Source organism: Quercus lobata, chromosome 2 (genome assembly GCF_001633185.2).
Source record: "Quercus lobata isolate SW786 chromosome 2, ValleyOak3.0 Primary Assembly, whole genome shotgun sequence".
In the NCBI taxonomy this organism is placed as follows: domain Eukaryota; kingdom Viridiplantae; phylum Streptophyta; class Magnoliopsida; order Fagales; family Fagaceae; genus Quercus; species Quercus lobata.
In genome coordinates this window covers 83,874,737-83,901,782 of record NC_044905.1, presented here as the reverse complement: position 1 = coordinate 83,901,782, position 27,046 = coordinate 83,874,737, and the positions used below count along the sequence as shown (strand labels likewise).

The 27,046-nt window shown below is 37.3% G+C and overlaps 1 protein-coding gene across 1 annotated transcript; it reads right to left on the bottom strand.

The window, feature by feature from the left end:
• Positions 1-24,344: 24,344 nt before the first annotated feature.
• On the bottom strand, positions 24,345-26,714 carry LOC115972824. Its single transcript, XM_031093068.1, has 3 exons — positions 26,516-26,714; positions 25,073-25,488; positions 24,345-24,908 (listed from the first exon to the last, which is right to left on the bottom strand). Exons 1-3 carry the CDS (start codon positions 26,712-26,714, stop codon positions 24,345-24,347), a joined length of 1,179 nt encoding a protein of 392 aa, XP_030948928.1.
• Positions 26,715-27,046: the final 332 nt, after the last annotated feature.

Here is a 27,046-nt window from a genome sequence, read left to right as displayed (position 1 = left end):
AAATAAAGACATATATCAATGAATAACTCATAAATATAAATCAATAAGCAGTGAAACAAGAAACATATGAAACAATAAATGTATCTCCCCCTAACATGAATAGCCCAACAAAAATACATTAAGAGCTAAAAAAGGTAAATACAAAGTGAAGCACCTACATACAATTTAAACTTCACAAGCTCCAACAAACAAAAAACTCTCCCCCTGAGAACAAAAACCTCTACAAGTGTCCCAAATATACTAAATGTACTCCCCCTTTTTGTGACGAAGTGCCAAAAGGCAATCAAAATCCATCATCAAAAGAAGGTGGCGGTGAGGATCGTCGAAACTATGCCAACTCTGCTCGCAAGGCACGGATCTTATCGAGCACGTCCACCAAAATCTATCCATGAGCCGCCTGAACGGTCAAGACATGATCCAATGTACGTCGAATGTCTAAATCATCCGAAGTAGTCAGTGGAGGAACATCAACATCAGTAGCACCAGCACCAAACACCTCAGCCATAGCAGCACCTATAGAAGAGGAAGGAGGGGGTATAGCACCAGAAGACTCACCTCTAGGATGCATAGAGCCAAGTCACAAATGAGTAGCCCTTTGCCTAAGGAAAGTGGCATCTATGAGAGCTATAACATGTATGGGCTCACCATCAGGGAAGTCAACTAAACCGAGAAATAACAAAATCCTATGAATGAAAATAGGATGAATAAGAGCATGGGCGATAGCTGAACTCCTATGAACTTCGTTCAAAGAATGAAGAAACAGATAAGGAAAACTAATAGACGAACCAGAAACAAAGGCGTACAAAAACACGCATCGCTCAAGAAGGATGGTGTGGAGATAAGAAATAGGTCACAAAGAATGACACGTTATCCTAAAAAAAAGATAGGTAGTCTCAGTAGCTCAGCGGACGTGATCCGAGAATCAGAACCCCACTGGATAGAAGACCTAGTGATGTATGACATAACGTCATCAAGGGGTGGAGACTCCTCATAAGGATAGACAGGCTCTCTAACGACCGGAACCCCAAGAGTTTCAGCCACTATCATTGATAAGTCTTCAAATTCCAATCCTGAGAAAGGTATTGAGGAATTCCCCAAAGAAATTCTTCCTCCTGAGCCTAAGGAAGTTCAAGAAATTGCTGAACAAGAACTTGCATCTCCAAGTACTCCCGGTACTCCCAGTGTTGTGGAAGATTCCGCAGATATACCCACTTCACCAGATTTTGAATCTCATGAAAAGAAAGGACCTTCCTCCAGGATTAAATTAAATCATCCTCCAGAAGTTATTGTGGGAAATATGAATAAACTCACATTAAGGAAACGTACAGTTGATAAATGTGTTGCTAACTTTGTGTCTTATTCTTGTTATTTGTCACAGGTTGAACCCACAAAAGTTGAGGAAGCTCTTCGGGATGAAAGTTGAGTTGAAGCAATGCATGATGAACTGCTTCAGTTTCAGAGGAATGATGTCTAGACCTTAGTACCTAGACTGGAGGGCGAGCACATCATTGACACAAAGTGGATATTTCGCAATAAGACTGATGAGGAGGGCAATGTAATTCGTAACAAGGCTCAACTTGTAGCTCAAGGATACTTATAAATGGAGGGAGTAGACTATGATGAAACATTTTCCCTAGTTGCCCGTATGGAGTCCATCAAAATTCTCCTTGCCCTAGCATGTCATTTGAAATTCAAACTGTATTAGATGGATGTAAAGACTGCTTTCTTGAATGGGCTACTTAAAGAAGATGTCTGTGTGTCTCAACCAAAAGGATTCATTGATCCACAATTTCCAGACCATGTGTTGTATCTCAAGAAGGCACTTTATGGCTTAAAGCAAGCTCCTAGAGCTTGGTATGATCGACTCACAAAATACTTGGTGTCACATGAGTTCATAAAAGGAAAAGCTGATCAAACTCTCTTCATCAAAAAGGAAAATGGTGAGTTGATAGTTGCTCAAGTATATGTTGATGATATCATCTTTGGATCGACTAAGGATGAACTTGCTCATGGCTTCTCAAAACTCATGCAAGCCAAATTCAAGATGAGCATGATTGGAGAGTTGACTCACTTCCTTGGATAGCAGATTCGTCAACAAGATTTAGATATATTTTTATCTCAATCTAAATATGCTAAGAATTTTGTGAAAAAGTTTTGTCTGGAATCTGCTAGTTCTGTTAGAACCGCTATGAGCCCTAATGTTAAACTCACTGTAGATTTATCTCTATATAGAAGCATGATAGATAGTCTTCTTTACCTTACTACTAGTAGACCTAACATAAGTTACAGTGTTGGAGTGTGTCCTAGATATCAGGCTAAACCTAAAGAATCTATATGTCTGCTTTAAAAAGAATTATAAAGTATGTCAAAACCACTGCTGAGCTCGGTGTGTAGTACAGCAAGGACACAAATGATGTCTTACCTAGGTATTCTAATGCTGATTGGGCTGGGAATGTTGATGATAAAAAGAGTACTTCAGGGGGTTGATTTTATGTGGGTAACAATCTTGTCTCTTGGATGAGCAAAAAGCAGAACTCCATCTCGTTATCTACTGCAGAAGCTAAGTACATTGCTGCTGGTAGTTATTGCACCCAACTTCTATGGATGCAAAAACTCGTCCATGATTATGGCATTTGTCAAAAGCATCTCACCATCTATTGTGACAATACCAGTGCCATCAACATCTCTAAGAATCCGATTCAACATTCTCGAACCAAACACATAGAGATTCGACATCACTTCATTAGGGAGCTTGTTGAAGATGGTATTCTCACTCTTGAGTTTATTCACACCGATGATCAGAAGGCTGACTTATTCACCAAACCTCTTGACAGCAAACGTTTTGAATTCCTTTTTCAAAACATTGGTGTTATCTCCATGGATTGATCCCTTTCTCTCCTCCTTCTTCCTCATGCATTTGCATCTAGTTTTTATGCTTTGCTTTGTTTAACATGTTTTTGTTTAGTTATTTTTCAGTTTTGCTTTATTTTGTTTTTAATATAAAATTGAAAAATTGAAAAATCAGAAAAATTCAAAAACAGTGTGTGTTATGTGTACATTGGTACTTGTGTACCTTTGATGGCCATTGAAACAAAGTTTTCTAAACTTTGTATCTTTTGTAGCTTAGATGAGCATCTCTATGCACAACTAAGCAAGTGAGTTTTGTGGCTTGTGTTTGTGATGAGTAAGATTAAGTAATCTCTTGTACTTAACACTCGTATCACTCTTTTTGACGGGAATGACTAGAAAATCCTAAGAGAAAGGCATAAATAACCATCTCACCACTGCTACTCACCAATCATGAAATGACATTTGTGTGCTTTGGAATAGCAAAATTGGAATGTCAAATGCTTAACAGCATTGGGTATTTCTTTTCCCTCTCTTATATGCCCATGCATGATTTGCTTAAAAAGAATAATATGCAAAGAAAAATAAAAGCAAAAAGATCAAAATGCTTTAAATATGATTGCAAGCATGTATTCTAGGAGATGTGGGAGTTATAGGATGTACCTCAAAAGTGATAGTCTCCATCAAACAGTTATGATTGTGTGTAAGTTAAAGTGATTTTCTCATATCTCAAATCGTCATAACATGTATATACTTATGCAATCTTGCAATGTTTTTCACATACAATACGCAATATTCTTTGCTACTCTTGATACATGTGCAGGTACAATTTTGGCCATCACAAGGTTTTATATGTGTTAATGTATGCTCATTAAACTGTTTTGACTTATTTTTGAAATATAAAATTGGTTAGGCTTGTTTAGTGTGTGCATGTGTTTTTGGGATCCATGTGCTTAAAATTGCTGTTGAGAGATGATTTTGAGAGGTTAATATGGTGTTTAGATCATTGGTTGAGTTGCATGCTTGATTGCATTCATGTCTGTGTTTTTCTCTTCTCAAAAAACTATTTTTAAAAGCTAGCTCGACACCTCCTCGACACCTTCTCGACCCCTGGCTATCTGTCGAGCATCCAAGCTTTTTCTTATCGCAATCTCGACACCTCCTTGACACTTGGTGGATCGATCGAGAAATTTCCTATCCCCACGATAGCTTCTTGACACCTAGTGGATTGATCGAGCCTTATCTCTTGTGTCTGATGTTTTTGTACCTCGAAACTTTCTCAACACCTATATCTGTCAACAGCCAAATCCTTGACACTTGGCTCGACACCTCTCGACACCTTCATCTGTCGAGATTTACTGAGGTTCTATATATTCTCCTCGTGTGATCCAAGCCTCATTTCTCTCAATCTCTCTCTCAATAGCTTTCTCTATTCCTCTCCCAAACACTCTTATCTTGACACCTGTATCTGTCGATGGCCAAATCCTTGACACCTGGCTCGACACCTCTCGACACCTTTATCTGTCGAGATTTACTGAGGTTCTATATATTCTCCTCGTGTGATCCGAGCCTCATTTCTCTCAATCTCTCTCTCGATAGCTTTCTCTATTCCTCTCCCAAACACTCTCATCTCACTCCCAATCTTCTCCTTAAGGTTTCTTCAAGCTTTTTCAAGAGTTTCTTCACTTGATAAGCTTCTAATCTCTCATTCTTCATGCATTTCATGTTTTAGACCTAGGTTCTGGGGATTTTGAAAAATTTTGGGGTTTTTCAAAATTGATAAGTGTTTGTTGAAATTTTGGGATGGGTTTTGCATAAATGAGTTAAAAAAATTCATACATTGCATTTCATGTGCATTATAATTGTATTATCATGCATTTTAGATGTGTGCAATTAATTGTGTGCTGGTAGGATTGGATTGGGCTGAGCCCATGATGCAATTTACTTTGCATGTCACATGTTCATGCATTTCCCATGCATACTACTCCATTTCAATATACTTGCTATATTTGAATTGTTTTGGAGCTTTTCTGATTGTCTCTTTTTCTCTCCCTCTCTTTTTGTTTATATTAGTCGTGTCTATGGCACCTAAGCGTAAATCTACTCCGACTCAAAACCCTTTTCGTTCCAGAGCTTCTTCATCTTTTGATTCTACTCCTATCTCTCTTCAATTCTGTCATGATGATGCTCACGAGGCATTTTCAGAGAACTTTTCTAGATGCGGCATTCATTCGGAACTCCAAGTCATTCTGGTGGACTTCGCCGACACCGACCTTCCTGATGTCATTCACAGTCGGGGATGGGAGTCACTATGTGACGTCTCGGTCACTTGTCCTCTCGTGCTTATCCAGGAGTTTTACTCCAACATACATGGGATTGATCATTCAGTACCTCTTTTCTTCACTCACGTTTGAGGTACGCACATTCCTGTCACACCGTAACTTGTTGCAGAGGTGCTTCGAGTTCTTAGGGTAGAGTTCCCTGACTACCCTAGTTGTGAGCGTCTGCGGACTGTGTCCAAGGATAAGCTCAAATCCGCTTTTTGTGAGCCTCCTTCCAAGTGGGGTGAGCGCTAGTTCACTTACTATTTAGGCTTTGCAAAAGGCCCACGGTTTTTGAACATGGTGATGACTTTTGTACTCCATCCTCTCTTTCATTATAACTCCTTTATAGAGCCTCATGCTTGGTTTTTATTATCCCTTCTTAAGCATCTTACTATTGATTTCCCTTCTCATTTTATTCTTTTCATTATAGATGTTCATCTAGATTCGGCATCCCATGGTAAGCTCATCTTTTCTTCTGCTATCACAAGGATATTACACCATTTTTCTATCCCTTTTCCTGTGTTTAACCACTTCACTCATATTTGTGCCATAGACTATGCCACCGTTAAACATAGTGAGGCGCAGTTCAGGTCGCGACAAACGGATTCAGTAGCTCCTCCCTCCCATTTGACTCCATCTCGATCTACTCGATCCACATCTGCTCCTTCCCCTTCCACGAGTGATGTGTCACATGGAGACATCATGGTGCAGTTTCAGCGCATGGATGCTCATCTAGATACACTCTCTACAAAGTTGTATTAGGGGAATGTCCGTGTTGGCCGCTTTGGCAATCATGGGTGGTTTTTCTCTTGAGACTTCTCCTTTACCTCTTCCAATGGCTTCTGATTCTAATTCTGATTCTGAGGATGAGGATGATGATGATGGTGATGACGATAATGCTTCTGATGATGATGATGAAGATGCTAGCTTTACCAATGAGATGTCTACTTGACACTCTATCCTTTGAAACTCGTGACAAAAAGGGGGAGTAGTTTTGGTATATGAAAGTAGTCATACTTAAGGGGAGAGTTAGTATAGGACATTGTTTTTTCTTAGGGGGGGGGGTGTTGATATCTTGAGGGATGTAGTGGGGATTTTATGTATCTTTTTTTTTATTTCTTTTTTAGATATAATGTTCTCGTACTTTAGGTCTTGTGACCATTTATTGACATACATTGTACTTATTCTTCTTTATATGTGGATGTATGTTTTTTCTTTCACCTACCCCTTACATGTGTTGTTTCTTTTCTTTCTTTATACACATGCTTCTTATTACTTGTATGCAATCTATTATTTTTGTTTCATACAAAGATGCCTTGATGAGTTTTTGTTTAAAGTGTTTTAGAAATACAGGTTGTCAAAGTCTACTTGCCATAAACTCTCTTCTTGCCAAGTTTTTCAAGAGTTTGTGTTAGGATAGATTTTATTGTATTCAACAAATGAATATGAGTTGAGTGATTTATGACTTCTCTTATACATTCATTTGTTCGTTGTGGTTTTGTCATGGATTGCCAAAGGGGGACATTGTTAGGACATACGTGGTTCACTTGTTAGGAACATATGTCACTATTTTATATAATTGGCTAATCCTTTGACAAAATACACTTTACCTGTAATTGGGTAGATCTAGGTGTTTTTAATATTTCAAGAAACAAGGTTTCAAGATCAAGTATTGAAGTCATTCAAGTCTATCCAAGAAACAAGTTGAGAAGTGCAAATTCATTAAAGCTCGACAGCTGCATCTATCGAGCTTAAGAAAGCTGTTCAGCCCGTGTGCTCGACACCTACTCGATAGTTGCTCAAAACCTCCTATCTATCGAGGTTTAAGAAAAACTGATTTTCTATTCTATTTTCTTGGAATCTGTGAATGTGTCTTTGGGACTTCTTTTCTCTTAACCCTAGACATATAAAAGGATTGTTTTAAGGGCTGTCAAAGAGTTCACAAGTTGCACAAGTTTTAAGAAAAATATGTTCAAGCAAATTGTGACCAGAGACAAAGTTTTGCTCTAGTTCATCTCTTCTGAAGAAGTTGCTGCGTTTGTGACCAAGCATCTTCTTTATCTTCATCATGTGGATGAACTGAAAAATTTTGCAGCCAACAACCTTCTCTAGTTGGTGATTGAAGTCGTATACTGGGATCTGCGCAATTGGTTAGTCACGTACTTGAGAGCCGTGCATCAAAAGGAGAAATTGTCACTACAGAAAAAGTCCAATTGGGTATTGGGGTAAGGGTTCAACTGTAGGTTGGTATAAGGTACTAGGATTCCTTTACTTGTAACTGCTTGTTGTGATAGGTTAGGTTCTAAAGACTTAGGATCTTATATATTTAGAACTCTAATGTGTATTGTTGGCAAACCATGATCAAAACAAGATGTTTAGTCATGTTTAGACTTGCTCAAAGTTGTGTCATTTAAGTAAAGTTGGATTTAAGATGTTGCAGGATTAAAAGTGCAATTCAGCCTGGTTCGATCGATTGAAGCTTAGGCTCGATCAATCAAAATTCTAGCAGAATGCGTTTTTTTGCAGAATTCCAACTCAGCCCTAGTTCATTTAAAACGTTTAGAGTTTTGTATTTTTGCCCTAGGTATATAAGGCAAACCCTAGCCACGTTTTATTGTTGCTCATAGTACTGTTTGTGTAAATCTCTTGTGAGATCTGTGAGGAGCTTTCCTTTACACAAGCTTAGGATTATCAAGAGGAGATTCATTCAAGAACTTGATGATCATTCAATTGCTACCATAAGAACTCAAAGAAACACAAGTAGGTGTGCCTGTACTTGCTGGAGAATCCAAGAAAGAAGGAGTCCGTGGTCTTGGAGCTTGCACATGGTCGTGTCAGTAAGTTTCTACTGGTGGGTAGCAATAGGATTTTAACGGTTTAAGTCCTATTGTAAAACTTTGATTCTTTCGTAGTGGATTCAGGTTTATCTTGAGGATAGTTAGGTTAAATCCTCCCTAGGTTTTTACCAGTTTGGTTTCCTGGGTGATCATATCATTGTGTTATTTATCTTTCCGCTGCTTTGCATGATATGATTATTTGATTATGATAACCTAGATTTGGAATTTGGACTAAGTAATAACTTGGCTAATTACCTAGGTTAATCCAATTGTGTTTTTAAGGGGTCTAAAAACCATTAAGTGGTATCAGAGCGGGTTGCTCTCTTGTTGTTGATCTTTTTATCTCTGAGCTAATTTTTGACCCCTGCTGTCATGGATTTTTGGAAAATCTTTTTGCTTATGTATCAACTTGCTTACTTGTTGCCTTTGTCCCTTGTTGCTTTTGTTAAATCTTTCCTTGAGTTTCTTGGTCTTATCACATGTGATAATAATTACTTGTATTTTACTGCTCTAACTGCCTTAAAGGCACGTAATTCTTGGCTTTGGTATTTGGATAGTGGTTGTTCCAGGCACATGACAGGAAAAAAATGATTATTCAAGACTCTTTTCAAAGGAAAGATTGGGACAGTCACCTTTGGAGATGGAAGCAAATCTGTAATCAGAGGCATTGGAACTGTGGACATTCCAGGGTTGTTGGTCTTTGAAGATGTTTGGTATGTTGATGGACTGAAGAAAAATTTACTCAGCATCAATTAGATTTGCGACAATGGATTAAATGTTCTCTTCACTAAGTATGAATGTGAGATACTTGATGAAGGAGGTGACTGTATGTGTGTTGGTGTAAGGACAGCTGACAACTGTTATGGTTTAACACCAAGTATAAGCAACAAATGCTTTAGCGCAAAGATTGATCAAGTTGATTTGTGGCATCAACGGTTGGGGCATGCAAGTTATAAGCAATTAGAGAAGATTTCCAAATGTGATGCAGTTGTTGGTTTACCTAAATTTGAGAAAATAGATAAATGCATATGTGGACCATGTCAGATAGGTAAACAGGTGAAATCCAAACATCCGTCTGTAGCTAGTGTTCAAACTTCAAGACCTCTAGAGTTGTTGCACATTAATCTAATGGATCCTGCCAAAGTTTAGAGTTTAGGTAGAAAGAAATATATTCTAGTGGTCGTGTATGACTTTACTAGATATACTTGGGTTGTGTTTTTGAAAGATAAAGCTAAAGCTCCTACAAAGATGATACATCTGTGCAAGAAATTGCAGGTTGAGAAAGATACTGTGATAGCTAGAATCAGAAGTGACCATGGAAGAGAATTTGAGAATACTAAGCTGGCTACCTTCTGCAATGATCAAGGCACACATCAAGAGTTCTCTTCACCCAAGACACCTCAATAGAATGGAATAGTGGAACGGAAGAATAGGGTTGTTTAGGAGATGGTTCGTGTCATGCTACACAATAAAAAGTTGCCTAAATCCTTCTAGGGAGAAGCAGTTAACACTGCTTGCCATACACTCAATCGGGTGTATTTCAGACCTGATTCCAAGAAGACTCCTTATGAACTCTAGAGAGGAAAGAAGCCTGTTGTTAAGTACTTCGGGATATTTGGTAGTGATTGCTACATTCTACGTGATAGAGAGAACCTAAAAAAATTTGATGTAAAGAGTGACAAGGGATATTTTCTAGGTTACTCCTCTACTAGTAGAGTATATAGAGTGTATAATCTAAGAACCAAAATAGTCATGGAATCTTCCAATGTTGTGATCAATGATGAAGTATGCTCAGAAGCACATTCAGAAGATACTACTCCGGTTCAAGATAAGCCTATGGAGGTTGATGACTCACTTCCTGTTGATTATGTTGGGAAGCATAGTGATGAAGAGTTTATGGTGCTAAATGATGCAGTTTCTATGCCATCAAGTCCGAAACCATCCACACCGGTTCATAAGACTCAACAAGCACAACATGAGTTTAGTCCTTCATCAGAACAAAAAGGTACCTTCACATCTCTAGTCAAAGGTCCTTCCTCTAGAGTAAGGCTAAATCATCCTTCCACAAACATATCAGGAAGTTTGAATGATAACATGAGATTAAGATCAAAAGCCTTAAGTGTAATTAGACACTCATGCTATCTGTCCCAATTTAAACCGAAGAAGGTAGATAAAGCACTTCAAGATGCTGATTGGGTAAATTCTATGCATGAAGAACTTCATCAATTCATTCGGAATGATGTGTGGGAATTAGTTCCTAGACCAAAGGTTGTAAATGTGATTGGAACTAAATAAATCTTTAAGAACAAGTCAGATGAACATGGCACTATTATCAGAAATAAATCAAGACTTGTTGCTCAAGGCTACACACAAGTGGAATGGATTGACTTCGATGAGACCTTTGCACCGGTAGCAAGATTGGAATCCATCGGGATACTTCTGGCTATAGCTAGTCATCTGAATTTCAAGCTGTATCAAATGGATGTTAAAAGTGCTTTCTTGAATGGAATGTTGCAAGAAGAGGTATATGTTAAACAACCGAAAGGTTTTGTTGATCCTCACAGACCAAATGATGTGTATAAGTTGAAGAGAGCCCTATATGGTTTGAAACAAGCTCCACGAGCTTGGTATGATAGATTGACTGCATATCTCACTGAGTATGGATTCAAAAGGGGATTTGCAGACACTACTCTCTTCATAAGAAAGGATAAGAATAATTTTGTTGTAGCTCAAATTTATGTTGATGATATAGTTTTTGGTGTTACTAATGACTCTCTTGCTCATTCTTTTGCAGATGAAATGAAGACTATGATCGAAATGAGTATGATTGGTGAACTAACTTCTTTTTTGGGATTACAGGCGAAACAAACGGACTTAGGAATCTACATCAACCAAGCAAAGTACGCAACAAATCTAGTCAAGAGATTTGGACTGGACAGTACTGCACATGCTAGAACACCAATCGCTGCAAATACAAAATTAACAAATGATCCATCAGGTGAGTCTGTTGATGTTACATTATACAAAAGTATGATTGGATGCCTTTTGTATTTAACTGCTAGTCGGCCTGATATTGCTTTTAGTGTAGGTGTTTGTTCTAGATTTCAATCCAATCCTAAAGTTTCACATCTGAATGCTGTAAAAAGAATCATTAAATATGTTGGTGGAACTTGTGATTATGGATTATTTTATAGTAAAGAGTCTAATCTATCTCTTACTGGTTTTTCTGATTCTGATTGGGCTGGTAATGCTGATGATAGAAAAAGCACCACCGGTGGGTGTTTTTATGTAGAAGCCAATCTTGTTGCTTGGATGAGTAAAAAGTAAAATTCTATGTCTTTGTCTACTGCAGAGGCAGAATATATTGCTGCTGGAAATTGTTGCTCACAACTTCTTTGGATGAAAAAGGTTTTAACTGATTATGGGATATCTCAAGATACCATGGTTGTCTATTGTGATAACTCTAGTACTATTGATATATCTAAGAACCCTGTTCAACATTCTAAGACTAAGCACATAGAGATTAGATATCATTTCATTAGGGATCTTGTTGAAAGAAAGATTGTGTGTCTTGAGTATATCCCTACTGAACGACAGAATACTGACATCTTCACCAAACCCCTTGATAGAAGTAAGTTTGAGACACTTTGTGAAATAATTGGTGTGATTCTGTGTCATTGATCTGTCTTGGCCTTCTTGGTCCTTGTGCTTCATTGCTATTCTTTGTGACTATTGTTCTTTGGTTTTTGTTTTCTTTGTTTCTAGGATTTGCTTTGCATAACATTCATGCATTTTATTCTAGGTTTTTTTTTGTTTATTTTAAAAACATTAAAATAAAAAAATAAAAAAAAAAGGAAGAAAAAGGTAGCAAATTGTGTTTTGCACTATTTTCTTGGTTTTTGAAAATAAGGTTGGTCAATTTATTTTCACATAACATGTCTTTTGTACCTTGTTTAGCTTTGATGAACTTACTTATTGCACTTTACTAGTTGAAGTTTTGTAGTGCATGTTGTGTGGGAAAGATGTTTATGGTTTTGACCACTTTGTCTTGATCTTGAAGTCACATGTCCTTGACTGTCGAACTTGAACCTTTAGAGGAAAACATAAATAACCATCTCACTACTGTTCACTAGCCAATCATGAACACTTTAGTGCATATCATAAGATTTTGTGCTCGAGAAAGTGTAGCACATGCACAAAAAGATCATAAGGTGTAGGGTTTAAATGCTAAAATTGGTGTGTATATTATTGGACTTAAAGCTAAATCAAATAATTGCTAAAATTGGTGTGTACATTATCCCAACTATTCTAATAAGTTTCTAAATAATATAAAATTTGCATGTATAATATGAGGCAAAATCAAGAAACTTACATGATTGCAAGCTTATGATCTAGGAGATGTGGAAGTTATATGATGTAACTCTTTTGGTAATAGTCTCTTTCAAATTCTATGTGATGAATTTTGTAGACTTTGTGTTTAATTGCTATACATATATCACCTCACATGTATCTCAAACTTTTGCTAGTTGTAAACACTACACAAGTTACTCTTTGCTAAACATTGTACATGCTATTGTGTGTGTCTTTGGTTTGACCAACTAAATTTGCAAATACTTTGAGTTTTTATGCAAAACAGATTTGATGTTTGAGAATTTATGGAGAATGTTTGTTGATCTTAATTTTGGGAAAACTGGGTTTAAAACTTTGTTTTTGAAATACATTTCATCACATACTCATGCATTTTGTTCATCAATTTCAATGCTTTGAGGTGTTTCTAAAATGTGTCTTTGTTATTTTCAAAAACTGTGTTTTTTTTTTTAGAGTCTCTCTCTGTTTCGATTGATCCAATCTATTTTTCGATCAATCAAAATTGTTTTAAAATTGTTTAAGGAAGCCTCTGTCTGCTTTGATTGATCCAAACTGATTTTCAATCAATCAAAATTGTTTTGAAATTATTTTAAAATTTTTAAAGAAGCCTCTATTTGTTTCGATCAATCGAAAATCGTGAATCAGGTTTTTTATTTATTTTTTTATTTTATTTTATTTTTTTTAAAATCAGAGTTTGACGGATTCAAAATTACTTTTCAAAAAGGTTTTCAAACTTTTCTCTCTCTTCGAATTGGACAAGGCTAGTCCACAAATTTTTTTTCGTTTTCCTCCGGATTTTTTGCAAGGTTTTCCTCTCTATAAGCTAGTAAGTCCTTTATGCCCTTCCTTTTTCATTTTATTTCATGTTTTCATGCATTTTTTTTTTATGCATTTCATTGGGTATTTTTGACACTTTTCAAATTGGGATTTTTGTTGATTCAAGCCACTTTTTCTGAAATTGATCATTGGGTTTTGTTCCTATAATGTTATAATCATGATCTATGATGTTTAATTTGATCGATTTGGTGTTTTGTACGAAATTAAAAATTATAGGGTGTGTATTTATCCGAATTTGGGGATTTTGTTCAGATTGATTTCAATTGATGAAATTGGCTTGTTGAATTGATATAATTGATCATTATTTTTTGTAATCTATCTTGTGTAATGATCAATTTGTCAATTTTTTACAAATTGAACAAGTGATTTTTCAAATTTTTGGGTTTTTTGGTAAAAACTCTATGCTCAAGCCAATTTTGTGAACTTGAATTTAATTTGAACTTAATTGCACTACATTAGAGCATGCATCATGACATTTAAACTGTTCATGCATCATATAGATTTTTGTTCTATATTTTTTTTGGTGCTAACTTGTAGTTTGCCCTTGGTTTTTTTGTTTTTTTTTGTTTTTTTTTTTAACTTTTTTTTCTGCTTTATGTCTTTGTCCTTTTCCTAGCACCATGCCTAGGAAGACTAGAGCCCATAGGACCCCCTCCACTTCCTCTGAGTCTCCCTCTAGGAGTGAGTTGTTTAGGAATGACAAAAGCAGAGAGGTCTATGAGAAACTAAACTGTAAGAGAATGATTTGGGTTGAGCGTTCTGTTGTGTCAGATGAGGTAGATCATGCCATTAGGGCAAACCTTGAGAGTCGAGGTTGGTTGCCTTTGTTAGAGGTAGATCATCCACCCTTGGCCGCCCTAATTAGAGAGTTCTTGTCAAATCTCTCTTGCCACGTCTATGATTCCAACACCCTTGTTAGGAGTTGAATACGAGGTGTTGAGTTCACCATTACCCCTCAGATAGTAGTTGATGCTTTTGGGGTTCCGGTCGTTAGGGAGACTGTCTATCCTTATGAGGAGTCTCCACACCTAGATGATGTTATGTCTTACATCATTGGGTCTTCTATCCAGTGGGGTTCTGATCCTCGGATCATGTCTGCTGAGCTTACTAAGACTGCCTATCTTTTCTTTAGGATAGAGTGTCATTCTTTATGGCCTATTTCTCATCTCCACACCATCCCTCTTGAACAATGTGTGTTTTTGTACACTTTTGTTTCTGGTACTTCTATTAGCTTTCCTCATTTGTTTCTTCGCTCTTTGAACGAAGTTCATAGGAGTTCCGCCGTTTCTCATGCTCTTATCCATTCTATTTTCATTCATAGGATTTTGTTGTTTCTCGGTTTAGCTGATTTCCCTACCGGTGAGCCTGTTCATGTCATAGCTCCCATAGGTGCCACCTTCCTTAAGCAGAGGGCTACTCACTTAAGAGTTGGTTCTACACGTCCTATAGATGCATCATCTAGTGTTGTTCCTCCTCCTCCCTTTTCTACAGGTGCTGATACGGCTAAGGCGTCTGGTGCTGCTGCTGATGTTCCTCCACCGACTACTTCAAATGATTCAGACATTTAACATACGTTGGATCATATCTTGACCGTTCAGGCGGCTCATGGACAGATTTTGGTGGACGTGCTTGATGAGATCCGTGCTTTGTGCGCAGAGTTGGCACAGTTTCGACGATCCTCACCGCCACCAACTTTTGATGATGGATTTTGATTGCCCTTGGGCATTTCGTCACAAAAAGGGGGAGTATATTTTGGTTATTTAAGCACTTGTAGAATTTTTGTTTTCAGAGGGAGAGCATTTTTGTTTGTTGGAGCCTGTGGAGATTAGATTGTATTTAGGTGCTTCACTTTGTATTTACCTCTTTAGCTCGTTTTTTGTTTTTGTTGGGCTATTCATGTTAGGGGGAGATACATTTATTGTTTTATATGTTTCTTTTTTCAACTGCTTATTGATTTATATTTATGAGTTGTTCATTGATATATGTCTTTATTGTGTGTTGGTTGAAATCAAGAATTTATTTTGTTTCCTTGTATTTTCCACACATGCGGTTATGCATTTTGTTTAGTGTTTCAGGAAATATACAGGATGATTCAATTAAGCTGCTGTCTACACTTGCAACTGATGGATAGTAGTTAGGATTGGATTTGTTTTTATGAGCATTTTTTTGTAAAGGACTTTTCTTTGTAAACTTTGAGCTTTTAGTTGTGTTTTGTCACGGATTGCCAAAAGGGGAGTTTGTTAGGCTCTAAAGACTTAGAATCTTATGTATTTAGAACTCTAATGCGTATTGTTGGCAAACCATGATCAAAACAAGATGTTTAGTCATGTTTAGACTTGCTCAAAGTTTTGTCATTTATGTAAAGTTGGATTTAAGTTGTTGCAGAATTAAAAGTGCAATTCGGCCTGGTTCAATCAATTGAGCTTAGGCTCGATCAATTGAAATTCGGGCAGAATGCGTTTTTTTAGAAAAATTCCAACTCAGCCCTAGTTCATTTAAAATGTTTAGGGTTTTGTATTTTTGCCCTAGGTATATAAGGCAAACCCTAGCCACGTTTTATTGTTACTCATATTGCTGTTTGTGTAAATCTCTTGTTAGATTTGTGAGGAGCTTTCCTTTACACAAGTTTAGGATTATCAAGAGGAGATTCGTTCAAGAACTTGATGATCATTCAGTTGCTGCCATATGAACTTAAAGAAACACAAGTGGGTGTGCTTGTACTTGTTGGAGAATCCAAGAAAGAAGGAGTCCGTGGTCTCGGAGCTTGCATGTGGTCGTGTCAATAAGTTTCTACTGGTGGGTAGCAATAGGATGTTAGCGGTCTAAGTCCTATTGTAAAACTTCGATTCTTTCATAGTGGATTCAGGTTTACCTTGAGGATAAATAGGTTAAATCCTCCATAGGTTTTTACTGGTTTGGTTTCCTGGGTGATCATATCATTGTGTTATTTATCTTTCCACTGCTTTGTATGATATATTTGTTTGATTGTGATAACCTAGATTTGGAATTTGGACTAAGTAATAACTTGGCTAATTACCTAGGTTAATCCAATTGTATTTTTAAGGGGTCTAAAAACCATCATGATAATAGTGGAATTTCGGGAGTGGTGACCTGAAAATCACCGGGTGGGGTTTTTGCCGTTAGGTTTTCTCCATTCGTAAACAAATCACTGTGTCAAATTTATTTTCCTCTACATACTTAGTTTATCAGTGATTTGTTTGTGCTACCACGTGTTTGCATGTTAATTAACTAAATTAATTTACTTGGCTAAATTAATTGGTTAATTTATCACAAGGGGTCAATTCGTTTTTGGCCTATCAGCCTCTACTGTAGGGGGTAATCCATGACAAGGGTTACTTTGAAAGAAAACAACTTTGAAGGCTCAAAAGGGGTGAGCAAAGGGAAATGTGTTTAGGATAGCAAAATAACGGCGTCTCTTCATCCTAATTTCTATTGTTCATTTATGGGTAAACATGCAAAATCACATATTGAGAATCAAATCAACTTGAAACTTTGAGAATTTATTATAAAACTTAAATCATTGCAAACCACTTTATTGATGTATTAAAAGAGTACATGAATTGAAAGACTCACTTAATTGAAACAACAAAGACATACTGAATTGAAATAACAATGACACCTCTAAACTGAAAAACACACTGAAATGAAAGACTCTTGTAGAATGCAATAACAAATACTAAACTTCTAGATCAATCAACCCCAAGTAGGAGGAGTCACAGTAGGGTAGTTGGGGAGATGATTACTCTCGATATTTAGGAGATTGATGGGTGGCTTAGGGATCTTGCTAGATTGAATGAGGTCTTCAATGTCATGATGAAGATGAGTGCACTTATCAGTAGAATGACCATGGTTCTAATGATATTTGCAATACTCACTTGCATTGTAGTTTGGAGCAAAAGTGTTTGGAGTATACCTTTTGAGATCTAATGGCTTGATAAATCCTTTGGTTGACAAAGTTTCAAGAGATTGGGATAAAGTCATTCCCAATTGATTGAACTCTCTTCAAACATTAATAGCATTAACTTCACCTATATTACCACCACTGTTACCACTATTACTTGAATACACTACCCCAAACTTCTTTTGAGGTTTTGCATCACTCTTCTCAATAAGTCCGCTATAATAGCATCCTCAACTTGTATACCAGCATCATACAGATCAACAAAAGTCTTCAAAGGAATTGGTGCAAGTTGGCGCCCAAAAGTAGGTAGAATGTTCATCATGACCATCCTCACTTGGTCATTCTCACTAGGATGATTAGGCATCTTAGAAGCTTTTCCTTTCCACCTCATCAAAAAATCAAAAAATGACTCATTTCTTAATTGCTTTGTAGTCTCCAAGTCTCTAAGGCTCACATCCAATTGAACATTGTTGGGAAATTTAGATCCCGGTTGATAGAATTAACAAGTTTTAAATCCAAGTTTTTAATTAGATTTATTATCAATAAAACTTGTTAAAACAAACAAACATCAATATCATGTCAAAATCATGCAGCGGAAAAATAAATAAGACAAGATATGATAACCCAAGAAAACCAATGAAACAAACTAGTTTCACAGTAAAAAACGTAGGAGGAAACCTTTCCGAAAAGCAATTCACTATAGTAAAGAGAAATTTCAAATCTAGTACAAAACATTTGTCCCTAGGCTCTACAATCCCCGTAGATGAACTCACAGTAGAAACCTTCTACCACTTCAAAACCTCTGAACTCTTCAATATATGAACGCCACCCTTTTGATGCACGAATCCTAGTACGTGACTAACTCCTTTGCACGAATCCCAGTACGTGACTCACTCACCAACTTAAGGAAGAAGAATGTTGGCTGTAAAGTTCTTCACTTCATCAACAATGAATATCAAGAAACACTTGGTTACAAAACCCTAAGGCGCAAAGACACAGTACCTTCTTTCAGAGAGAATAAGGCATCGATCACCTTTTGCATGTGTTCTCCTTGTATTCTTATATGTGACGGCCTCTAAAATAAGCCTTATATAGATCTAGGGTTGTGAGAAAAGAAACCCTACACAAATACAAAAACTTGGGCCGAAAATCAGATCTAGAAATCTAAATTCCCGTAACCTCGATCGATTGGGAGGTGTTGAAGAGGTGTCGAGCTTTAAACTTCGACAAATACAGCTATCGAGAAGCTATCGAGGAGCTGTCGAGGAAACAGGAGCTTTCTCGATTGATCCACCAGCTATTGAGAGGTGTCGAGATTGCGATAACAATCAACTGAAGAGCTGAATAGATAGCCTAGCTATCGAGAGGTGTCACGCAAGTGTCGAGCTATCTGTCCAGCTTTAGTAAACAACTTTTCTTCACTTGTTTCTTGGTCCAATCTTCATGGCTTTAATACTAGACTTGAACAACTTGTTTCTTAAAGTATTAAACACATCCTAGATCTACCCAATTACAAGTAAAGTGCGTTTTGTCAAAGGATTAGCCAACTATATAAATATTGACAAATGTTCCTAACATGAATCACATATGTCCTAACAAACGTTGTATGAATATTGTTGTGTAAAAGCCTCAACCATCTTGTTCCAATCATTCATCTTAGCATTTTCCAATGAGAGATACCATTGTAGGGCTACACCACTAAGAGTTCGAGGGAAACACAAAATGGTTGCTCTTAGGTAAGACCTAGAGGCTTTATGGCAAGAACATATTGCTTCAAATGATTCTTGGGATTTCCAATACCATCAAAAGAATCCATTTTTGGCATCTTCAACTTTGGGGGGAGTTGGACATCGGGAAATGGACACAACTCCTCAATATCAAGCATGTAGTCCTCCATACCTTGGGACCTCTTTAGCATACCATAGTCATCCTTGTCATCATTTCTTCCATCTTCTTCAAAATATCATGGTCGCTTAGTGCCATTTGGTCAACACAATTAAGATCAATTCTTATGACGTGATTATTAGAGGTTCGAGACCAAGAGGGTTGTGCAATACCCTTTTTAGGAACAATGATGGGTCATCTACAAGAGACTTATCCTTATGAGAAACATTTCATGAAGATCACCGACAATAAATTTTACATTCAATTCCCACTTAACCATGCCCCTAGAATGAGACCACAAAATTTAGACAAGACCCAAGAAGATAAGACCCAAAAGGAAGAAACTTGAAGAAACAACAATGAAGACACTAAAAGATGACAAACCTCAACAAGACATGGGCCTAATGCCCTTAGACAAACTAGAATGGACCTAAAACGCAAACAAAGGAAAAATAAGGTAAAAACCCTAGAAGACTCAACATGGGCCTAAGGCCCCAAAAATGAATAACAAGGATGGATCAAAGCCTAGACAAGACCAAGGATGGGCTTAATGCCCCTAGACAAAACAAAGACAAGACACAGATGGGCCTAATGCCCCTAGACCAAACAAGGATGGGCCTAATGCTCAAGACATGACAAAGACAAAACACGGATGGGTCTAAGCCCAAGACATGACAAAGGTTAGGCCTAAGGCCCGAGATGACACAAGGATGGGCTTAATGCCCCTAGACTAGACAAGGAAGGGCCTAAGACCCAAGACAAGACATGAATGGACCTAAGCCCAAGACACAACGTAGGAAAGACTCAAAGCATCAAACAAAAATGGGCTACTAGAATGGGCCAACCTTTCAAAAAAATTTATTACTAAAGAAAAGCTCTAAGATTTTTTTTTTTTGAAAATTTCTATCTTGAAAGAAACTCTTTCTTGAAAACTCAATTTGATTTTTTTTAGAATATATATTTACAGAAAACTCATGTTTTGAAACTTTTTTTCAAGAATTTATAATTAAAAAAAAAATCTCACTAAAAACTCACATTTAAAGAAAAAAAAATCAACTCTTTCCTGAAAAAAAATTATTTACAAAAAACCTCACTCTTTTAATTTTTTTGGAATTTATATATTTTGTTTTTTTTTTTAACGAAAAAAAAAACTAAAAAGATTGACCAATTTTATTAGCCCAAAAAAAAAAAAAAAAATTCAAACAAAGCACACACATACACACACAATTGGGTAACCCTACACAATTGGGTTTTAAGTTCATCTACATGTGGGTAAGCTCCATAAAGCTAAAGGGATAGATCAGTAAGTCACTCACAACTAGGTGGGCCATGATTCCAACTGAGGGCCTAAGTGGACCTTTGTGGATTGATGACAAACCGTTAACGTACTCAAAGCCCATCATAGGCAATTGCACAGATTGTACTCATCTTCCCACTCATCACCAGCCGAGATAAAGGGACAAAAGAACCAAGTGAAGTATGTGCAAAAAAAAAAAATTAAACTGGGATTTGGCTCAATTAATAAAATCTTTATTTAATTATGGCCTAACAACACGTTGAAGTTAAACTTCATCTTTATCCCCAGCAGAGTTGCCACCTCGATTAGGTCTAGGGACCATATTGAGCCATTTGGGCCAATCACTTACACACATGAATCCACGAACCAGATTATGGGTTCGGAGTTTTGGTATGGCTTTGGAAGGTGTTAAGCACCCAAGACCGCCCGACTTGTGGGTTGACCTCCATTATGTGTTGCTAGGCCATATTTAATTAAAGAGTTTATTATGAGAGCCCTAATCCTTAACCTAAACATACAACATGCACTTTAAATTAAAAAAAAAAAAAAAAAAAAAAAAAAAAAAAAAAAAAACGCATGCAACATGTTAAAAACATATCACAATATAAAAGGAAATAAATAAAACATAATCAAACAAAATGAATTAAACATGGCAAGTTGACAATCAAATAAAACACACAAGGAAATAATATCAAATGTGCTAAACATGGCAAAAATACTAAAACAAAGATGGAAAATAATTAAATCTAAATAATTAACATAAAATAGTGTCAAACAAAAATCAAAGATTATGTGAAAAATTATTAAAACAAATAAAAACAAGATTTTACCCTAATCTGGATTCAAGGTGTGTGCGCATACTCAACTATGCGTACACATGGTTGAACCATGTGCACGCATGCTCAATGATGCACACGTATCCTTTAACACAGATTCAAAAAATTACATTTTCAGAGATCTAATCAAACAAAGATATAATATGTGAGATCAAACAAGCATGTTAGAAATCCTAAAAACTAAACTAAACTAAACTAACATAAAACAAAAACACAAAGCGTCAACATAAACAAATAAACATGAAACAAAACAAATAATTAAACGAAACTACATAAAATAAACATAAATGTTATACTTTACATGAAGCCAAAATAACAAACCTACAAGAGACTCTTCACGTGTTGAACCCCTCGATCATGATCATAATGACAAGTGGGTTATCATGAGGTTGCTTTACACTTCTGGCATCTTCTTTAGAGAAGTACAAGTCTCCATTGGTTCATCTTTGCTTCAATGGGGGTATACTGTGGACACTGTTTACCTGCCTTTGGTATGATTTCCTGAGGGATTTGAATGATCCCCCAGTGGTTGGTCTTCCGGTAATAGTTTTTATCTCCCCCAGTGCGTTTTGTGGATGAGGTTGGGGGCGGTCTTCGTCTCTCCTTGAACTAACTTGCTAGCTTTTCTATCCGTACCTACCGGAATCTCCCCTTTTTATATACTGTTGTAGTTTCCCATTACGGATGAGCTCTTCAATCTGCTCTTTCAGGTCCCTGCAATCCTCTGTGTAATGCCCATGATCTTTGTGGAAGCAGCAGTATTTCCTCTTGTCACGCAAACCAGGCGCTGAATGGAGTGATCTTGGCCACTTGAGGGACGGTTCGTCCTTTATCTCCATTAGAATCTAGTCAACGGGCATCATCAGCGGTGTGAATTTCCTTGGACGAGGGTTCTTGTCCTCCCTTTTCCTATTTCCATCGTCATTCCGTCGATCAGCCCAATCCCTTTTTTGCCCTCGTCGATCGTCCTTCTTTTCCTTCTTCTTTTCTTTGTTCTTCTTTTCTTTGTTCTTTTCTGCTCTGTCAATGGCTGCTAGTGCTTCTTCCGCGTTCATGTACTTTTGTGCTTTCAACAATGCCTCGGCCATTGTCTTAGGGGGGTTCTTTGCCAAAGATGCCACAAAATCTCTAGACTTCAACCCTGCTTTGAAGGTCGTGAGATGTACCTTGTCATCCGTCTCGTCTACTTCCAGCATTCCTCGGGTGAAGCGTGTCACATAAGACCTCAATGGTTCCTTCTCTCCTTGTCTGATGGTAAGCAAATGGTCAGCAGTCCTTTTTGGATGCTGCCCGCCTACGAAATGACGAACAAAGGAACTGCTTAACTGTTCAAAGTTATCAATGGACGATGTTGGCAACTTGTCAAACCACTCCCTAGCTGCTCGTTTGAGAGTTGTAGGGAAGGAATGACACAAAATCTCATCAGGTGGCTGTTGAAGGCCTAGGGTCGTCCTGAAGGTATTCAGGTGATCCAAGGGATCTTTCAGCCCGTCGAAGGGTTCTAGCTGGGATAGACGGAACTTGGAGGGTACTGGGTACTCCTAGACAGCCATGGTAAAAGTTGAGTCCGTCTTCCGGACGATCCTCTCCAAGCTTTGGTCCATTTTTCCTTTGATGGCGTTCCTCAGTTTGTCCATCTCTTTCCTCATCTCTCTTAAGAGATCCGAGCTTGCCTCTTCCGGAGTGCTGGTTCGCCTTCTATTGCTGTCTTCGTCGTCGCCCCTGTCTGCACGATTACTTTCCTGTAGCAACCGTTGCTTCATCTCTTAGTTCTGTCTGGTGAGTTCTTCCACAGTAGTTGATAGCGACTGAATTTGTAGGGCCAATGCAGCGGGATCTGGGTTTGTACTGAATTCCATCTGGACCGGGGACAGATCACATGTTGAATTGTTCCCCATAGACGGCGCCAAACTGATGATGCTCAGATCGTCAGTCAAGTATGATCGTCCAGATGGGAGTCGCCCTCAACCAACCCAATCCTCAATAACGAGTGAAGGGAAGAACGGATGTAGTTCGCTAGTGTGGTGCTTGCCAAAAAGTCTCCGATGCCAAAGTCAGAAAGATTGACAAAAGAGAGCTGTGAAAATAATGTGTTAGAGTTTTTTCCTTACCTCCACCCCTTTTGGGGTTATGTATTTATATGCATGCACTTACAGGTGGTTTCTTCTAGCCGTTGGTGGAGTCTTACTGGAGACTTTATTCTTGCCTGGTAACGCCCCTGTGGGGTGTTAATGGTGAGCTGTCCCTCCCAACGGTCTGAAGGTTGATTAATGTTTTATAACGGTTCCTCGAGGGGTGGAAGTGGGTTTACTCGTCCTTGAGCGACGACCATTTCTTCCAGGACAATCTTGGTTAGGCTGTCCGTCACTAGTCGTGAACGTATGGACGATGATGATTTGATCGAGCCTATGATCACTTACTACTCACTTGTATCCCTGTTTTGCTGATGGAGCAACCCCATATATGTTTCACCTGAAATTTGTCTAAACACAGTTTTTACAGGTTATCGGAATGTTTATGCTTATTTTGAAAAATGCACTAAGACCGCAGCCTAGAGCGTGATGTTAGCATTTTCGTTACGAGACAAAGGTTTCGGTCAACTGATGAAAATATATGGTATTACAATGGATAAAATTGCAATAATGAGTTGGAGTAGACTTAGTAAAATGTGTCGTATAAAATGCATTCTGTAGCTTTTTCTAGATGTCTATTGAATCATCATGTTGTATATGGATGATGTTAAGCAAACACGTTGTCATGATAAATTCTAGGATGGAAGAAACATGATAAAAGTCTCACATTTTGTGTGTGTTATGAGTTGGGTAATAGGGGCAATTAAGTTGGTTAATTTGGTGATAATTGGGATAAAAAACCCTAACATATGGAATTGATTTTGTATGTTTTGTTCAAAACTAGTACAAGATAACACATTGTAGATAAATATACAAAAAAATAAAATAAAATTAAATGCAAAAGATAATATGTGATCAACATCCAGTGTTACAATACACATTTATTCATAGTCATTTCACACATACGTAGGAAGGAAAACAACAGAAAGATTGAGAAGTCGCACTAGACTGGCCATTGCTAGTAAAGTAGCAATAATTATTTTATATGCCAGAATTCTGCAGTGGGCGTTGGATTCACAGTAAGACACCCGCTACATAGTAGTCCATAAGATTCCTCCTCCTAAAGTAGACGTCGACGTTTCCGAAACCGAAACAAGATAGATCGGACTATATCAACAAATAGACGGTACTTCAGCAACACGCATAAGATTGGCACACAAGCAAATGAACCACTGACAACGAAGATTAATGGCAATTCCCGATCTGACCAATACGATGCAGAAAATGAAACAGTCATGGCGGCAATTGAGATGAAAAGTGAAGCAACTCCAATCATCAACCTAACTGGTAAGCACACAAGAAAGTCGTTGTATGAATAACGCGAGGTAAGGATGGATAAGAACATTACTAGGGATGTCAATGAGCAAAATAATGCTATTGCACTTGAAACTGAGAAGACCATAAAAAGATTAGGACTATCCTTTAATCCATCAGCTTTTGCGGCTGTCAACATTACAAAGCTAATTAGTGTAGCAACCACCATAGAATACTTAGTTGTGTCCATCATCCACTTCTCTCCCTTCGTCCTTAACTCCTCGTGTGTCCTCGCAAATAAAGCATATGGTGTTTCTTCGTTTCCATTTTTCATTTGTTTGAACGCAGGTGGTACAACCTTTTCCACCTCCTTCCATTATAAATCATAGGAAATGTCACATGAGAGACTTGTTAGTTTTTTGAGAGACATTTTAATCCAAAAACACCGAAAAGTTAGGGTAGAAATGAAATCTATGTGGAAACAGGAGTGTACATTCTATGGTTCAACACACACTACTCAAAGAATATAAGTACCTTGAACCATAATATTTCTCGTTTCATTTGAAGAGCTGCTCCTGATACAGCATTCAGCTTCTCTTTAGGTGCCAATCCTGCAGCTAAATGCAAAATGTTGCCTGTATCTTCAATTTTTGTATTTATTATTATATCTCCAACAGAACCTATCTCATTAAGTAAATTGAACATGCTTTCATGGCGCTTCTCAACAGCAACATGAAATATGCTTTTACTATTTCTTGTTTTCCATAATAGATCAAGGTCAAAACGAATAAGCATGATCAAGCACTCAATGTTTCCTGCTTCTGCTGCATCAAACAGAACATGTGGAATCACTGATGGATTCTCAACATCACCTCTGTAAGCCTGAAGACACTTTTTAAATAGTTCATTGGCTTGAGATTGCTTCGAGTTTTCCTGTTTTAACTTTAACCCTGGAATTGACCGTGAAAGAGAAAGTAGCCATACTTCAATGGGAAATAAATATATTAAAGAATCGAATAGATCTACAGAATAAGAGTGAGTGTGAGCCACAAATTTTGTATGAAATAAGAAAATCAATTAAGAAATTTAATCCATCTATAAAAATGTTATCACTAAATTTACAAAGCCAAGATATCTATTACATAGAAAAACATAAAAAGTTACTTGAAAAACCCTTTTTCTTTTAAGAAAAAAAAAACTACCGGAAAAACTTCAAGTAAATTCACTATTATAAAATTAGTTACAATATCTTCTTGAGTTTTATGCCTAACTTGAGATCCACAATCAATACAATAATATGTTCTCTCTAGGAAATAATAGGAACTCAGCCCGAATAGAACAACTCTCCGTGGTTATAACACCCAAAAAAAGTTTCTCCCTAGAGAACACTAAAAATTTATCTTCTCTAATGTATGTCTAACAGCTAAAGAAAATCTAATTGTTTTTTTACTCACATCCATAGATTTTTTTTCTTCTCACTATTGCGACACATTTTCTTTTCTCAATTCACAACATTCATCCAAGCTCCATAAATTATCCTTGATTTATGCACTAATGTGCATGAAATACCAATTGATCGAGGTTACTTATACCTCATGATCACTAGCTAATCGATCAAGCTTTGAATAACAAAATTCTTAGTTCTACTGTTAATGAAATCGCAATCTTGGAATTCGTGCACTAGGGGTTCTAAGACTACTTAAATACTAGTTTTCATAGCCATCATCATATACAAGACATACACATTAGAGAGAAGTTTTTGCGACTTTTGTGCATCTATGGTTTTGTATTAAGTTACTTATGGTTCACTATTGAAGCATGTTGTTGTGAAGAACTTTGCACCAACCACTACTGCAATCAAGATGTGGTGTAGTTACTATAATTGTAAGAGATCTGTGCACCTTGAAGTTTACTATGTCAACAGTAGATCCGTGCAAACTAAAAAAAGTCTATTGTGGAAGCCAAGCCCAATAATACTAGCAACGTTGGGGTGCAGCTTATGATGCCTCAATATCTCAAATATCTCGGCCAGGTTTGGGATGTGCTTCTCAAGCTTCTTACTCATAACTACCATATTTTCAATATATACCTCCACTGTTTTACTGATATGTTCCCTAAACATTCGAGTAACCAATCGCTGATAAGTCTCTCCAATATTCTTCAATCCAAAGGGCATAACCGTGTAATGGTAGTTGCCTTCAAGAGAGATGAAATATGTTTTCTCTTGATCTTTTAGGGCCAAGGCAATCTAGTGACATCCCTATAATGTGTCTAGAAAGCTTATCCTTAGATGGCCATAAGTGGCATCCACCAGCTAGTCTATCTTTAGGACGAGAAAAGGATCCTTGTGACATGCTCGGTTAAGGTCAATAAAGTCAACGCAGGCCCTTCATTTCTTATTCTTCATCTTTACCACTATAGTAATAGCTAACTAGTCCGGAAAGAACAGTTCATTGATAACCCCTGCATGCTTCAACTTCTCCACTTCTTCTTTCACGGCCTCCAGGT